We start from the raw sequence: 18,438 nt of genomic DNA, 5'->3' as shown, positions 1-18,438 counted from the left end.
CTAGCGTATCTTCCTGGCTATGATCTAAGGCAATACCATGTCATTATAAAATCATTTCATAAAGTTTAAGCCTAAATGCAAATAAATAGAAACTTATTGAAATAAACGTTTTCTATCATCCAAAAGTATTGTAGCATGCATTCAAATCATTTCAAAACAATATTTCTTTATATAAAAGTTTCACGATTTTTTTTACAGTAGTGAGCAGAAAAAATGGTGAACAAAAAACAAAAAAGCAATAGACAAATAAGCAATAGACAAATAAGCAATAAACAAATAAGCAATAAACAAATAAGCAATAAACAAATAAGCAATAAACAAATAAACAAAAAAGCAAAAAGCAAAAAATAAATAAGCAATAAATAAATAAGCAATAAACAAATAAGCAAAAATAAATAAGCAGTAAACAAATAAGCAATAAATAAAAAAAACAAAAAAGCAAAAAATAAGCAAAAAATAAATAAGCAATAAACAAATAAGCAAAAACAAATAAGCAATAAACAAAAAAACAAAGCAAAAAACAAAAAAGCAATAAACAAAAAAGCAAAAAAATAAATAAGCAATAAATTAATAAGCAAAAAATAAATAAGCAAAAAAAAGCAATAAATTAATAAGCAATAAACAAATAAGCAAAAATAAAAAAGCAAAAAGCAATAAATAAATAAGCAAAAAATAAATAAGCAAAAACAAATAAGCAATAAATGAATATATCACTGGAGGCAATAAAAGTTACTTTTCAACCAACCTGGATAATTTTTTTTTGCATTTGAAATTATTTTAAAGCATTTTTATTTTAATAAAAAAAAGTTTAGTCAAGGCGAAAAGAGTCTTTGTAATTGCTGAAAAGGGTCATCAACAATTTTGGAATAAGATAAAATCAATCATACTTTTATTGTATTAGCAAAATGCAATCAAAACATCCAAAATACTTTAAAACATGTAAAAACATATCCAGGTAAGTAAAAAAGTAACTTTTCTTACCTCTGGTAACATCTACTTGTTTTTTTTTTTGCTTTGTTTTTTTTCTGTTAACTATTGTAAATATTGTGAAAAGTTTTGTAAAGTCCATAGTTTCTCATGCATGGAAGGAAATGAATAACAATCACTGTGAAACAGCTGAAAGAAATGGTTAATACATTAGGACATATTATTCTATTCAGCAGGTCAAGTATAGAGATGAACACAATATGGAGACCTCTAATAAAGGAGAATCTTTTAGAAGTTTAGAAACCTTAAAAGTTATCTATATTTTTTCTCAGAGTCAGATGACTGAGATAACTAGAATATTAGTTCAAATTTACATGTTATTTTGACATTCCAAGTTCAATCTTCAGCAAATTACTTCTAACTTCTCTGCAACCTCTATCTCACAGAAGAGATGTCGCAAGTTTGTCTCTGCTTTATCGTTATTTTCATGGTAAGTGCTCGACTGAACTTCAATCTATGGTCTTCCCTCACCAAACTTTCACAAGAAACACTCGTCTAGCTGAAAACACTATTAATAATTTTCGCCTACTCTCTATCTGTGCCTAAACTTAAACGTAGATTCCATGAATAAGGCTTCTTTCTTAGAACTGCACGCCTGTGGAACTCTCTTCCGTTTTCCTGATTTCCAGCTGACTACAATATGGTTGTCTTCAAGTTCAACATAAATAAGTTCTTGATGAGCCGTTCCTCTTAAGTTAACAAATTTACCAAATTTCCATTACTAACGATTACTATATTGTCCAATTGACTACTGTACACTCTTAACCCTTATCCTCGAGTGGTCTTTGGGCCTTGATAAGTGGTGATGCCTATGTAAAAAAATAAAAATAAAAAAAGGCAGCATTTTCAATATTTGATGATTCAGATTCACTCATTTTTTGATAACTTTCATCCACCATCACTTTTTTGTTTTATATGCATATCATGATGACATAATTAGCACCAATTTTCGAGTCAGCATCAACTTTGTTTTGTCTTTATCTTACCTCTTCCCGTAACTGTTTTCGTCTACTCGCCATATCTTGGCCTTTTCTGTTACTTTTCTCTTCCTATAAAGAAAAACATGTATTTGCTTTTACTGCTTTTCACAAGTGTGGTAATTTAAATAGAAAAAAAAATTGAATTTATTGAAAGATGAAAATATTTAAAAACACTCAGATATATTGTAAGTCTTCCCCTGCTTTCTACACTCTTACAATAGTACTTAACTTGTCAGTATATCTAAGACAGTAAACGACCAAGTTCTCTCCAATTCTCTCTCCTCTGATCTTGAGCACGTAGTACAATGGGGAAAGGAGTGGCTGGCTACTTTTAATGCATCTAAAACCAAGCTTCTCTCTTTACATCATCAACATTCTAATCCACATCTGGCATCAATTGAAATGAATGGCTCTCGTCTTCAGGAGGCCTCAAGTTTTGACAAGCTTCTGGGCTTGACCATTACTCCTGATCTTAAATGGAACACGTACATCAAATCTGTTGCCAAGGCTGCTGGAAAAATGGTGGGATCTTTCTATCGATCCGGTAAATATCTCACTGCTGATTCTATTCTCTATCTATATAAGAGCCAGGTACGTCCAAGGATGGAATACTGTTGCCACATCTGGGCAGGAGCTGCTAGAAAGGACTTTTCCTGCCTTGATAGAGTTCAAAATAGACTTTGTAGCCTCGTAGGAGATGTCCTTTTCTCCTCCTTGCAACCTCTATCTCACAGAAGAGATGTTGCGAGTTTGTCTCTGATGTATCGTTATTTTCATGGAAAGTGCTCGACTGAGCTTCAATCTATGGTCCCCCCTCGCCAAACTTTCACAAGAAACACTCGTCTAGCTGTAAACACCATCAATAATTCTCCCCACTCTTTATCTGTGCCTAAACCTAAACGTAGATTCCATGAACAAAGCTTCTTTCTTAGAACTGCACGCCTGTGGAACTGTCTTCCGTTTTCCTGCTTTCCGGCTGACTACAATATGGTTGTGTTCAAGTCTAACGTAAATAAGTTCTTGATGAGCCGTTCCATATAAGTTATCAAATTTACCAAATTTTCATTACTAATGATTACTATATTGTCCAATTTCTACTGTACACTCTTTAACCCTTATCCTTGAGTGGCCTCTTGGCCTTGATAATGTGGTGATGCCTATGTAAAAAAACAAAAAAAAAAACGTACATTAATTATTAATAATTGGAGTGATTTAGACTATTTGGATAACTACAAAGAAAGAAAAGTTCATTTAATGTGTTGCTTTTCATAACTGTAGTAATTTAAATTGAAAAAAAAAAAATAATTTGAATTTATTGAAAACTGTGAAAATTTAAAAGCAGTCAGATATGTTGTATATCAGCCCCTCCCCCCTCTATAATCTTACAATAGTGGTTAGTTTGTCAGTATATTAGTATTTAGACTTTCTGGACAACTAATCTGATTTTGGTTGTTATTTGCACAACATTTCAACAAATGTAAATATTGACCTTTTCATATGAAGCTTTTCAAACTTTGGAATCTTTATATTGAACACCAAAACCTGTATAGAATTTAAAACTGAAATTAATAAAAACCTTTATCCATTGCATTACATTCTGTCAGTCATAACTGAGTAAAAGTGTTAATTATTATCCTTTCATGCTCTAGTCCCATAATATAAATCCATGGAGGGTGGAGCATAAAAAGATAATTAAAATAACACTTCTAACCAGTTATGACTGACTGAATGTATATCAGGTTGACAAGAAAGTTCTTGCGGCTTTTAACTTTTAAATTTCGATAAAAATATCTCGGCTCAAACAAAAATTTTTTGATCGAAATAAGTACCATTAGAATCAACACACTTTTGCCAATACAAAACAAGTGTATTTGTGCGAGTAAACATCTTGCGTTCTGGTAGTGATGAAGTTGCTGAAGGCATTTTTGATATCACTTAGGTTTTTGAAGCATTTCTCATACAGAAAGTTGTCGAGATGCTTGAAAAAGTGGTAGTCGGTAGGTGATAGGTCTAGAGAGCATGGCAGATAAGGCAAAGTTTTGTAGCCCAATTCATTCAACTTCTGCAAGGTCAGTTTAGCAATGTGTGGTCAGGCATTGTTGTGGAGGAGAATTGGGCCTTTTCTGTTAACTAATGCTGGGTGTTGTTATTGAAGTTTCTAATGCATTTCATTCATTTGTAGACAGTACTTCGCCTGCCGTAATGGTTTCACATGCATTAAAAAACTGCAATGAGTGAAACCAGTCAAAAACCACCAAACAGTAAGCATGACCTTCTTTCAGTGTAACTCTGGCTTCAGGAAATGTTGTGAAGCTTTGTCAGTGTCTAATCACTGAGCTGAGCATTGCAAAAGAACCTACGTAAAAACCCCACTTTTCATCACAAGTCACAACTCAGTTGAAAAACTTGTTTTTGTTGTGTAAAAAACTGGAAGACTTCATAACAGTGTTTCTTTTGGTTTTCATTCAATTTATGAGGCATTCATTTATCAAGTTTTTTTTTTATCTTTCCTATCTTTCTCAAGTGGTTAGAAATCGTTGTATACGTTATGTCAAATTTAGAAACAAGTTCTCAAACAGTTGTGCATGGATTGGCTTTGACTAAGGCTCTTAATTGATCATTGTAAATATCCGATGGCCGAGCACTATGCTCATCATCTTCCAGACTCTTGTCGCCACCACAAAATTTCTTAAACCACCATTGGTCTGTGCATTCAGTAGTGGTTCTTGGGCCAAATGCTTTATTGATATCGCAAGCTGTTTCAGCAGCTTTTTGGCCTAGCTTTAATTGAAATAAGAAAATTGTGCGAATTTGCTTTTTTTCCATCTTTTATTCAGCATTCTGAAAAGAAAACATAATTGTTTTAAAACGAATGTAATTTAAATGATTAAATTTAAATAGAACGAAAAAAACTGTTTAAAATAATTTATAACATAAAGGCATTACAATGAAACTTATTTGAAAATACATCATTTGAAATCAAAATTAAAAATTTCACAAGCACCTTCTTGTCAATCTAATACTATAATGGATAAAGGTGTTGATTAACCATATCATAATCTTCTTGGATAGTCTAATCTGTACTACAAGTGATGATAACTAAGAAATAACAATAATTAGTTAATACTTCTACTCTCTTATTGCTGACAGAATGAGAATAGTTTGATTCTATTATTCAAGGAATCTTGATTAATTAGTGCCTAATAATAACCATGGATCAAATTCAATGAAATAATAACTATGGATCAAATTCAATGAAATAATAACTATGGATCAAATTCAATGAAATAATAACTATGGATCAAATTCAATGAAAATCTGGTATATTTTAATTTTCAAATGGGAGGTTGCGCCTATAGTATGCCCCTAAAATATGTTTAAAATACTTCAAATAAATAAATATTTGGGGAATATTCATTAATTGATATTTAATAATTATTGCTTAAGTTTCACAAAAATCAAAGGTAATTAAATTTTCATGAAAGGTTTCAACATCATCTTTCCCCCTTTTGCACAAAACAAAGTTAAACTAAATATAGTTCACATTACTCACCCTTATGCCTAAAAGCATATTCAAAATTAATAATGATCAGTTAATTATTTTAGGAGTGAATCCTATATATAGAAATATAGAAACATATCCACATACCTAAATTCATATAAAGACTAGCAAGTCGCCTGGTGTTGCCCAGTCATAATATACACTTAAATATATTTTGTATTTATTATTATAGAGCCAATTCTCTATTGATTATTATATTGTACTCAATATATAGTAGTGATTTCAAAAACTTTAAAAAAATGATGACTTGAGTGCCATCAACTAGAATCGAAACCAAAACATGTAACTTTCTTGTGCTATTTGTTAGCATCTGAGCCAAGTCCATATGCATACCAAAACTTAAAAAATTAAAGTAGTTAAACATATAAATTTATACTTGCACATATGTAGAAGATACACTATTAGTCGACTTATGCCTGCCAAATTCCAATTTTTAAATGTTGACACCTTAGGAGCTATTTTTTGTTCCCCGATTTATCTGAAAAGGACCTATGTTTTCACTAGCGTCCGTGCTTCTGTGTGTCCGTTTGTCCGGACGATTGCTAGAAAACCGTCCATTAGTTTTTCCTGACATTATGCCACAAATTGTATTTCATTAAATAGATGTGTGCAGTAAAAAAAATTTTTTTTTTTTTGCAAAAATTCCTGTTGCGTTCCCAGGGGCTCAAAAAAGGTAAAAAAAAAAGTGCCCCAAAATGGCCAAAAATGACACTTTTGATCTATCCATTAGATTTTTCTGAAACTTGGCCAAAATGTGGAGGCCATTGTTTCATATATAAATCCAGTATGGGTAACCCTGGCAAAATTCTGGTTAACGTCCCCGGAGACTCTAAGTGCTAAAATTATAGAGAGCCTAAATACCTAAATTAAATTGGAGCTTCTAGTACATTTTTCCTGCACAAAGTTATAATTTCTGTGGCTCTTTTTTTCATATGTTTCAACAAAAACTTGATATGTTTGACTATATAGTGGTTTTTCACAGTCGTCAACTCAAATATACATGAAACTGCACCTTTATCCATTTACACTGGGATTCGACGTCCCAAGGGGCTCAAAAGAGGTAAAAAATGCCCTAAAATGGCCAAAAATGACATTCTTTGCCCCACAGCGTTTGATCCATCAATTAGATTTTCATGAAACTTGGCCAAAATGTGGAGGCCATTAGTGAAGGTCCGAATTATAGAGAGCCTAAATACCTAAATTACACTAAATGCATTAAAGAAGTAAGTAAAGCACTAGAAGGTTTTATTATGTCTATGATAAATAAATATAAATTACCACAGTCTGCGTTTGATGCATGGAAAAATAATATACTTGAATGCATAAATGAAAAGGTTACACATATAAAAAAATTTAAACACCCTAGAAAAACTAATCCTCTTTTAAAAAATTCAGAAATACTGGAGGAACTTAAAATACTCCAAGATAAGTTTGTAATAGTTCCTATTGATAAATCGGCAAACAAAACAAAACTTTTATATGTAAAAAATATACGTTTATTAATAGAAGTAGGAATTACAAGTAACGTTTCAGATACCTATAAAGTAAGTAATATTAATTTAGACAGCATTATTCTGAATAATAGTATTATTAGTGAAAAAGTAGGATTAAAGTTAGATGAAAAAACCCCAAAAAACTTCCACGTATGTATTGGATACCTAAAATGCACAAAAATCCAGTTAGCGCTAGGTTTATTGTAGGTTCAAAGACGTGCATGACTAAACCTTTAAGTAAAGCTATATCTAAAATATTTAAATTACTTATAAATCAAATAAATAATTTCCACCAGAAAAGAAAATTCTATAGTAATATTAGTCTATTTTGGGTAGTAAATAATTCACGACCAGTGAAAGAAAAATTAGATAAAATAAATTCCAGAAGAGAAGCAAAATCTTAAGCTACTTATGATTTTAGTACGCTATATACTAAAATTCGTCACGAAAAACTTATAAAAGAATTAAATGATACTGTGGATTTAGCTTTTGAAGGTGGCAAAGGTAAATATATAGACTTTTCAAACTCTAAAGCTTTCTGGTGTAAAAATAAAAATAGCAAAACTAGTGTTTCTAAAGGTATATTAAAAATACTTATAAGTCATCTTATTAAAGAATGTTATTTTCAAATAGGAAATAAAATATTACTCCAAACTATAAATATCCCAATGGGATTGGATCCTGTACCATTTAGAGCAAATCTTTATTTATATAGATTCGAGGATATATATATATATATATATATATATATATATATATATATATATATATATATATATCACAAATAAAAAAATGATATATCTAAAACATATAATTTTCATGGATGTAGGAGATTTATAGATGACCTTATATGTATAAACGATAACGATGAATTCGAAAAAAATAAACATCTTACATATCCAAAGGAGTTAGAATTGAATTGTGAACATAGAGGACAACAGGCTACATTTCTGGATTTAGATATAAAAATTGAGGATGCGATTTTTCTTTATAAAATATTTGATAAAAGAAACTCTTTCCCCTTTCAAAAGTGTGTATATCACATAAAGATAGTACCTGCCCTGTATTTATGTTTTATGGAACCATTATGTCAGAGTTTTTGAGAATAGCTCGCGTTACTTTAAAATTAATAGATTTTATACCACCAGTTTCTAGCTTAGTAATAAGGATGATAAAACAAGGTGGGGATAAAACTAAAATATTTAAACAGTTAAATAAAGCATTTGTTCGTTATCCTGGTGATTTTGAATCGTTTAAATTAAACAGAATTTATTAGTAAAGGAAATCCAAAACTTTATTAGTAATGTATAAAATGTATTTATAAAAAAAAATTAAAAAAATGTAAATATGTATAAATATTTTTAACCTTTATATATATTTAATTTTCAATAAATGAGAATGTAAATATACAAAATACTAATCATAGTGGGGGTGATAAGTAGTCAAATGGATTAATCCTAATCTTATAAATACAATACTGGTAAATTAAAAAATATATCCATTTTGAATTTGGAAACAGATGAATCTCACAGGTAAGAAATTCATTTTTATAACATGAACAGGTTAGATAAAATAATTAAGAATAGGAAACTAGATCTAATATTTGTAACATGTTTTTTTCCTAAGATTAAGGGAGGCTGTGTTTGATCAACACTGCTGGGGAGCCATGATATAATATACTGTTTTGTTTTTAAATCCCCGAAACAGTGTTTCATGGTAAACAACTGATGATCCCTTAAAAAATAAATTATTACTGGTACTATAGTGAATTCAAGAGAGCAAGTTGATGCAGTGATTGCAGCTGATTGAATGACTTACTGACTAAATGGTTTTTTAACAAATGATAAAATATTTTCTTTATATAGTTTTAAAGGTTAAAAACTTCCAAGACTATATATATATATATATATATATATATATATGTGGATTTTTTTTTTTAACAATCAATTTTAATACCTTTTAAATGGTATTATATTGATTATTGTACCAATATTAACCTCGGTTTAGCTCGATGAGAATTCAGAGCAATATAATTTATACAATCAGAAAAAACAACACCTTTTTTTAGTAGTACACAATTTTTGTTTTTATTATTATTATTTTTTTTTTTTATGACATGTTATTATATATTTTTTTTAGTCTATATTTATATTTAGTATATATATATATATATATATATATATATATATATATATATATATACATATATATATATATTAAGTTGGTGCAAAAACAAGAATAATGTTGTTTTTTGATGTTTAACTTCAAAAGATCATAACTCCTGTCATAATAAACTTTATGAATCGAAAGAGGAACCATTAGAATCGACACATATTTGCTAACGAATAACAAGTTTATTTATCCCATTAGCATAGAAATCCTGAGTTCTGGAAGCGATGAAGTCATTGAAGGCCGATTCGGCATCATCTTGGCTTTTAAAGCATTTTTCCTGCACAAAGTTGTCAAGATGCTTGAAAAAGTGATAATCGGTGAGCGAGAGGTCCGGTGATTATGGCAGATGAGTCTTGTAGCTCAATTCATTCAGCTTCTGCAGGGTCAGTTGAGTAACATGCATGCAAGTGTTGTCATGGAGGAGAATTGGTCCCTTCATATTGACCAATCTTGGGCACATACATTGCAGCTTCTGGTGCATTTCGTCAATTTGTCAGTAGTACTTCTCCGCTGTAATCATTTTGCCTGGATTCAAGAAGCTGTGATAGATGAGACTGACTACAGACCACTAGACAGTCATCATAACCTTTTTTTGGTGCAATTTCGGCTTCAGGCATTGTTGTGGAGCTTCTCCGGCATCCAATCACTGTGCTGAACATAGCCGGTTGTTGTAGAGGATCCATGCCACAATCTGCTTGAGAAATGGTTGCTTTTATTGTGCAAATAGAGCGTAGAAGACAACTCAAAATGATGACTTTTTTGATCATCGTTCAATTCATGCAGTACCCATTATCCAACCTTTTTGACTTCCTTATTTACTTTAAATGGCGAATGACTGTTGAGTGGACGACCTTGAGTTCAACAGCAACTTCTTGTGTGGTTTTGCGAGGATCAACTTCAATTAAGGCTTTCAAATGTTTGATATCAACCGCAGTCGGCCAGTTGTGACCATCTTCATCTTCGAGGCTCTTGTCACCATTGTGAAATTTTTTGAACCACTATTATGCCACACGTTTGTTTGTAATTCCTGGGCCAAATGCATCATTGATATCACAAGCTGTTGCAGCAGCTTTTCAGATTAGTTTGAACTGGAACAAGAAAGTCGTGCAGATTTGAATTTTGTCCATGCTGTCGAAAAACCTGCAAAAAAATGAATGAAGAGATTGAGAATGGTAATGAATAACATGATTCGATAGAGCGAAAAACGCATTTCAAAATGATATATAACATGGCAATATATATTAATGAATTAATACAGAAATCATATATAAAAGTAACATATGTGAGAAAACGACATTGTTTTTGCACCAACCTAATAGATAGATAATATATACAACAAAATGATACAGAATTATCCCACTGATGTCCAACATGCGGGAAATACTTCAGAGCTTGAATCAGTCTTACAAGACATCTTTGTAACCACAAAACAATTGCATGATCACGGTCATCTTTGCAAACAATGGACGGACATAATTATACCACAAAATTCAATAGGTCACAGACGATTTAAATGTCTTCTCAATTATTAAATAATTTTTCTCTGATAGGTTCATAAGAGTTAGAGGTTGATGGGTAGAAATCAGAAGTTCACAGTATTAATGCTGAAGTCCCTCAGGGGTCCATCCTGGGCCCAAATCACATCCTAAGATCATTCATTGACATTTATGCTGACGACACAACCATCTATGGTAACAGATCGGAGGCCGTAAATGACCAAGTTCTCTCTGATTCTCTCTCCTCTGATCTTGAGCACATGGTACAATGAGGAAAGGGCTGGCTAATTTTAATGCATCTAAAACCAAGCTTTACATCATTAATGCTCTGATCCCCCATCTGGCATCAATTGAAATGAATGGCTATCGTCTTGGGGAGGCTCCATGTTTTGACAAGCTTCTGGGTCTGACCTTTATTCCTGATCTGAAATGGAACACATACATCAAATCCGTTGCCAAGGTCACTGGAAAAATGGTGGGATCATTCTACCGTTCCAGTAGATATCTCACTGCTGATGCAATTCTCTACCTATATAAAAGTCAGGTACATCCAATGATGGAGTATTGTTGCCACATCTGGACAAGAGCTTCTAGAAAGAGTTTATCCTGTCTTGACAGAGCCTAGTGGAGGATGCCCTTTTCTCTTCTCTGCAACCTCTTTCCCACAGAAGAGATGTTGCGAGCCTGTCTCTGCTTTATCATTATTTTCATGGCAAGTGCTCATCTGAGTTCCAATCTATGCCTCCACCCCCCCCCCTCGCCCAACTTTCACGAAAAACACTCGTCTAGCTGAAACCACTATCAATAATTTTCCCCACTTTTTATCTGTGCCTAAACCAAAACGTAGATTCCATAAACAAAGCTTCTTTCTTAAAACTGCACATCTGTGGAACTCTCTTCTGTTTGCCTGCTTTCCAGCTGACTACAATTTGGTTGTCTTCAAATTCAACATAAACAAGTTCTTGATGAACCGTCCTCTTAAGTAACACAATTTACCGAATTTCCACAACTAATGATTACTACGATATTGTCCCATTGACTACTGTACACTTATTAACCCTTATCCTTGAGTGGCCTCTAGGCCTTGATAAGTCGTGACTCCTATGTAAAAAAAAAATATCATGTTAACATAGGAAAACAAAATCATGAAACAAAAAAAAAAATGTAATACCTTTAACGCCATTTGCAGTTCTTCTGTGGTCCATGTATCATTTTTGGACCGTACCTACAAAATAATATTAGCTTATTAAGACAAAAACAGTAAAACTGAATTAAGGGTTGTAAAAGCAAACTCAGTTAAACAAAATAGCAATATTGACTTTTACTATTTGAGTGTACCAGCTCAACCAGGCATGATCACTTGTTGCTGCTGATTTTCTCTGACTATTCAGGGAATCTAAACCTGCCAGCCCTATAGTGGTTTCGATCATACCCAAATTAGGCCAAAGGATTAGTTGACCAAAATGTGGTGAGACGACAACAACTATGGAAGGCAGTAATTATTGAGGATACAGTTAAGAGACTCGGCATTCCTAACCCGTCGCAGTTAACCATCTAGAAGGCCAGAGGATAAGTTAGCCGAAATGTTGTGAAACAACAATTATGAAGATAAGGTTTAACAGTCTGCAAATGAATAAATAAATAAATATATACAAAGTACTCATCTCAAAGGATTCCGATAAATAAAATATATAATAAATATTATCAGCAGGCCGACACCTAGTATAAAAAGGGTCCCCGCAACCTGTTTATACATCATGCAGGAAGAGGCAAACAATAGGGTAAATCTTGACAGAGACCAGGGTTAGCCATCAGGCCTTGCCCCCAGAGGTCCTGGCCCCTATCGCCATCATATTTGGCAACAAAAAATAACAAAATAAGATGCTTAAAAGCCGAGCCATAGTTTATTGTGCAAAAGAAGATGTAACTGTTTTTCTACTACTATTTAAAGTTTGAAAAGTGGGGCAAAACAGCTAATCAAATCCTGGCAGAGAAAATAAAAGATACCAACTTCCTTGAAGAAAAAAAAAAGAATCGTATTTGAATGTTATTTTGTTTACTAAAGTAAAAAATAATAATAATAAATGTATTTAGGAGAAACTGATTTCACTGTAAATAATTTATATGACTGAAATAAGAATTAACCATAAAAAATTACCTTTCCCTTTCTTTTAAATTATTTTAATTTCCACCGAAAAGAGTACAGAATAGCTACTCCCACCTCCCTCATGTCTGGCCTCAATTAAAAGGAATGGCTTTTATGTTTTGATAAACTTCTGGGTCTGACCTTCACTCTTGATCTAAAATGGAGCACATACATCAAATCTGTTACCAAGGTTGCTGGAAAAATAGTTTGATCATTTTACCACTCCATATCTCACTGCTAATGCAATCCTCTAGCTGTATAAGAGCCAAGTATGTCCTAGGATGGAATACTGTTGTCATATCTGAGCAGGAGTTGCTCAGAGCACACTATCCTGCCTTGACAGCATTCAAAATCGACTTTAGGTGATGCCCTATTCTCTTCCTCACAACCTCTTTCCCACAGAAGAGACGTTGCTAACCTGTCTCTACTCTATCATTAGTTTCATGGCAAATGCTCATCTGAACTACACTCTATGTTCCCTCCCTTGCCAAACTGTCACGAAAAACACGATCCATAATTTCCCCTACTCTCTATCTGTGCCTAAACCTAAATGTGGATTCCATAAACAAAATTCCTTTTCTAGAACTGCCCGCCAGTTGAACTTTGTTCACCTGGCCTACTTTCCAGCTGACTACAATATTTGTGTCTTCAAGTTCTTGTTGAATTGTCCTCTTAAACAATCAAATTATACCCAGTTTTCACTACTGATGATTACTACGCTATTGCTCCAGTAACTACCATGCACTCATTAACCTTTATCCTTAAGTGGGTCATTCCGGCATAATTCCTCGAGACATTTCATTGTTGCATTACCTCATCTGTTTTCTAGTTATTGATAGATGATTCAGCGTTTCTGACAAAACATCTTCCATCAGATATTATTTATTTTGTTTTGTTTTTATTTTATGGCATATAAAACTTTTTCAGTTTATTTAATGCCGAATCCAGTGATTTTGAAGATAATTTTTTTAATAGAATATCTTTGTTTTTTTCAAGTCAGTTTCTATTTAACCCATAGTTGGGACCCTAACAAGTACTACCACTCCGGGTCAGAGTAGATCATTTTTTTTTTTTTTTTTTTTTTTTTTTTTACACAGTGATCACCACTTATCAAGGCCCGGAAGTCACTCAGGGATAAGGGTTATTGCAAGTACATTATGTTAGTGTGGAGATTTGATGAAGTGTTTACTTAAGGGGGCAGTTCATTAGTAATTTGTTAACGTTGGACTTGAAGATATCCAAGTTGTAGTCCGGTGGGAAGCAGGCAGACGGAACAATGGCAATTAAAGAGTAGCTCCACACTCCCCAAAGCCCGCAAGCTGGAGCCTCACCATTGGGTATAGTTTAAGGTCATCCAGGACCATCAGATATTATGTAATATTATAATGATATTTTTTTTATTATTTATTATCAATATTTTATATGAAAATAAATGGAACAATGTGAACAATTCTTACTTTAAAAATGTGCAATATTTATTTCTGGTAACTTTCTTTTTTTATGTGGAACATTCTTAAAAGTAAATAAACATTTTTTATAGATAAGTATCATTATTATGCCAAACTACTTATAATAATACAAATACTACTACTACTAATAATAATAATAACAATTCGTCTAAGAATGTGATAAATAGAGCTGTGACAACAGCATATTCTTTTCATAGTTTTGACTCTTGAGTACATATCCGATAATATCTTATATGTTTTTATATAGACGGATGTGGTTCCCGGGTGATTAAGTGTGTCTAACTGTGTCGGATATATACCCGAGAGTCAAAGGAATGTAAAGAATACTCTGTTGTCACAGCCCTAGTAATTAATTTCTTCACTTTAAAATATCTGTTGGAAGATGTTTCGTAGGGGACGTCAAATCATCTATCACCGTCTAGAAAACAGGGGAAGTAATGCAAGAATAAAATGCCTTGAGAAATATGCTGGAATGTATATTAATATTGAGAAGACTATTCTTAGCATGGGAGGCAAGTTTTGTTAATTATTCTGTTCATACACTTTTCCATCTATTAACACCTCTGTATTAAAAGATCGACACTTATGCAGGGATGACACCATGCTATTTTTTAAAAATATGATTTTAAAATTAAATTGTTAGGTGAAAGTACAAAATAGTTACAAAACACCCTCCCCTCCATTTTAAGAATGGGTTTCTAAATAATAATGTACGGTATTATTTCAGCATGATACCTTTTCTGCATAAGTACTAAAAAATCATACTATTAAAGGTATCTATATAATAGCAGTGCCAGAAACCGACATTAAAAATGCGTGATAAAAACCAAATAATTTGACCTCTTATCTTTCCAAGCTTATAACTACTTGAAAAATGTAATTCTAACCCTAATTTTTTTTTTCAATTAAAGGAGCAAAGACCAAATTTTAAAAAAATAACAGGTTTAATAGCAAATTATGCAATATTTGTTTTTTTAAATCGGGTTTCTTTAAAAAAGATTTGAAGAAAATCAACGAAATTTTACTTACTTCGATTAGAAAAATATATATAAATTCAAAAAAATCACTTACCTATAAAAAATACTATTCAATGGGTACTTCCATTCTTCATTGTTAAAAATTTATCCATATTTATATTTTAAATTCCATGTATTTTTTAAACAAAAGAATACTTTAAACAATTATTTGAAAATACCGCCGTTACGTAAGCAATGTTACAGTGTTAGCCAAACGCCGAAGCGGTGTTTGTTCTTGTTTTGAATGTTCGCATTAGCTGTTTAGCCTTGTGTGTGAAGAAATATGTGTCCCCATAGTTTTATTTTTTCTGCCAGGATAGTTGAAACTAGTCACATTTTACTTATAAGTTTTTACCTTAAAAAAAAAAAAAAATGTCGGTGATACTTTTTCCTTTTCTCAAAGAAATACATGAATTTTTGATTTAATATATTTTAATTCTTCTTTATCGAGTGAATTTTTTTTTAAATATCTAAAAAAAAGAAAACATTGAATGAAATAGAAAAAATTTTCATCAGCGTCCAATATTTACTTGACAACCTAAGCATGACATAAGCTTCCACTTAAAAAAAAAAAAAAATCAACATGGTTTAAAAAAAAAGGTTTTACACTTTGGACTTTACAGGTAATTTCCAAAAACACTTCTTTTTTTTGCTTTAAATTAGGATATTTTATTTATTGATCTTTTATCTTTAATTTGTGATATATAAAACTTTGGTGAGTAAATTAATTATTAACATTTTAATAGACATTTCAAAATGGGGAGGGGATGCGGTGAAATAAAAAAAAAACCCGTTTGTCTAAAATATTATATTTGGTTTATTGGAAAGAGCATAAAATTTCACATTGACCCTGAAAATATCGTAAAAATTGAACCAATAGAAAAATTGATAGATTTTTTAAGTTTAAAAATTGAAAAATATTTAACTTGTAAAATTCAATTGATTTCATTACGTTAAAAAAAAAAAAAAAAAAAAAAATAGCTGCATGAAGTCGCGCCGGCACTTTGTACACACTGCTTTTTAAAAAATAAAAAATAATATTTCTATTATTTTTAAAAAATATTTCTATTATTTTTTAAACATCTTTAATAGTTTATTTTAGAAGTATATTCCATAGAGATAATAAACAATCCACTTTAAAAAGAGAAATTACGATTTTTTTTTTTTTTTAAATATTCTATTCGCAGTTTTGTGTTGGGGGTGTCAAAAATTCCCCCCCCCCAAAAAAAAATTCTGATACACCTACCGATATAATGAATGAAATAAAGGCTTTCGTCGGTCATATTGATGTTTAAAATAAAATACACACTCAATGCAATTTAAATATCAAGAACAAAATGTAAAAGCATTAGTCGGCCTTCTAAAAATGAAAAACTTTATTAATTAAACAATATATAAAATTTAGATTTCTTTAAGTGCTTATGCAGAATATGGACTGTGTCGAAATAACATTATCATCTAGAAATCCATTCTTAATATAGGGCGGGGGGGGGGCGGTTTGTAACTATCCCGTACTTTCACCTAACAACTTAATAAACAAAAGGTCCCGTAAAAATTAAATTTAAAAATACTATCTAAAAAAAAAAACAAAAAAAAAACACGGTCCGTACTCTGCACAAGTGCACAAGTCCATTACTTTATTTACCTTATTCGAGGCCATAATTGGAATCCTCGGAGATTGGTTGTTTTTAAGTGCGTATCAACGAGGATTAACATCGAAGAAAATCAATAAGAGTCGTTGCTAGTGTAAACTATGTTAACCGCCATTTTTACCGTAAACCAATTCGTATTAGAAACATAAAGACAAACTAAGCCATTTTCCAAATTTATATCGGAAACTCATTAGAATTAAAATAAATTAAATTCAGATTATAAGTTTTCTATTTAATTAGAATAAATACCCCCCCAAAAGAATATTTTAAGAATGAAATTTTGCGACATGGAGGTTAACTTTTAGAGTTGTTCCCCTTGAAAATGTAAATTTATTTTTTTTCAATGTTTTTTTTATTCTTATTTAGAATTCGATTTCATAAAAAAACAAAAAAACAAAAAAAAAACAAATACTGAAAATACAGACAAATCTTTATGATGTATGTACCCGTCACGAGACGAGTATGTCATATGGCAAAAATTATATAAATTGACCAAGTATTTTTTTAACTAAAAAAAATCAAATTTTATTACAAACTGGAGACGCTATTTTTAATCCGTAATTTTTATAAATAAGGCCGCCAACGCAAGTCAACCTATCGAGATGAAAACCAGCCTTGTAATGCATACGATTTACTCTAACATTGTTAAAAATCGTAAAAAAGATGATGGCAAATATGTAGTTTAGCGGCGTAAATTATTTGACAGACAAAAAAATTATAAAAAGTATTTATTTTTATATAAAACACTAATATGACTCTAAGGCTGAAATAATACCCCCAAATATTTCATTTTTTTATTATTTTTTCAACATTTTTAGTAAATATAGGGATACGCTACCACTCTAATTTGTTTTTGTTTAAAAGTAATCAAGGTCACTGACAATGAATCTGATAATCAAACCCTCGCAAATTTACTGTTTGCATGGTATTAACCCCTGAACCCAGGGTCTATTTTCCGTCATTTTACAGCTTCCGTTTACGCTACGCGCTGCGCCCCAACACCACCCCCGCCTCCTCCCCCAATGTAAACACAAAACAGTAAAATCTCCTAAAAAGATTTAATGGTATTCTAATTGGTAAATCTCGGCGCGTTATAATGTATTTTTTAAAATTTTGTTTTAGGCAACTTTTTCTTCGAATTTTGAATTGTCCACCACTCCACCAATGACAAAAAAAAAAAAAAAAAAATTGAGCTTTCTGACATTATCCCTCCCTACTTGGAGCGATTTTCTTCTTTTTCTATAATTTTAAATGTTCAATAAAAGATTCGTACGATATGTGAAAAGGCAGTTTACTATGTGAAGGCACATTCCACAGGCATCGCTTATGTTACCACGCGCTCGCGCGTTGTGTAAACGGAAGCTGTAAAATGGCGGAAAATAGTCCTGGGTTCAGGGGTTAATACCATGCAAACGGTAAATTTGCGACGGGGTTGATTATCAGATTCGTTGTCAGCGACCTCGAT

The 18,438-nt window shown here is 31.7% G+C and overlaps 1 protein-coding gene across 6 annotated transcripts in view; it reads right to left on the bottom strand.

Moving 5' to 3' along the window:
- The window catches only part of LOC145284539 (cytoplasmic dynein 2 intermediate chain 1-like), a 149,383-nt gene extending 132,273 nt beyond the window's left edge, over window positions 1-17,110 (bottom strand). For 5 of the 6 annotated variants that reach the window (XM_080133437.1, XM_080133440.1, XM_080133438.1 and 2 more), the window contains exons 1-3: window positions 16,967-17,110; window positions 11,862-11,915; window positions 1,974-2,036 (exon numbers count right to left, since the gene is read on the bottom strand). In XM_080133437.1, the coding sequence (XP_079989563.1) occupies window positions 1,974-2,036; window positions 11,862-11,915; window positions 16,967-16,981 (132 nt within the window). In that variant the 5' untranslated portion in view covers window positions 16,982-17,110. The remainder of the gene's footprint in view (window positions 1-1,973; window positions 2,037-11,861; window positions 11,916-16,966) is intronic. The other variant, XM_080133439.1, reaches the window with a different exon arrangement.
- Window positions 17,111-18,438: the final 1,328 nt, after the last annotated feature.

The sequence above is a fragment of the Euprymna scolopes genome, chromosome 9 (genome assembly GCF_053919585.1).
Source record: "Euprymna scolopes isolate OS-2025 chromosome 9, ASM5391958v1, whole genome shotgun sequence".
NCBI classification, from domain to species: Eukaryota; Metazoa; Mollusca; class Cephalopoda; order Sepiida; family Sepiolidae; genus Euprymna; species Euprymna scolopes.
This window is presented reverse-complemented; position numbering and strand designations above follow the sequence as displayed.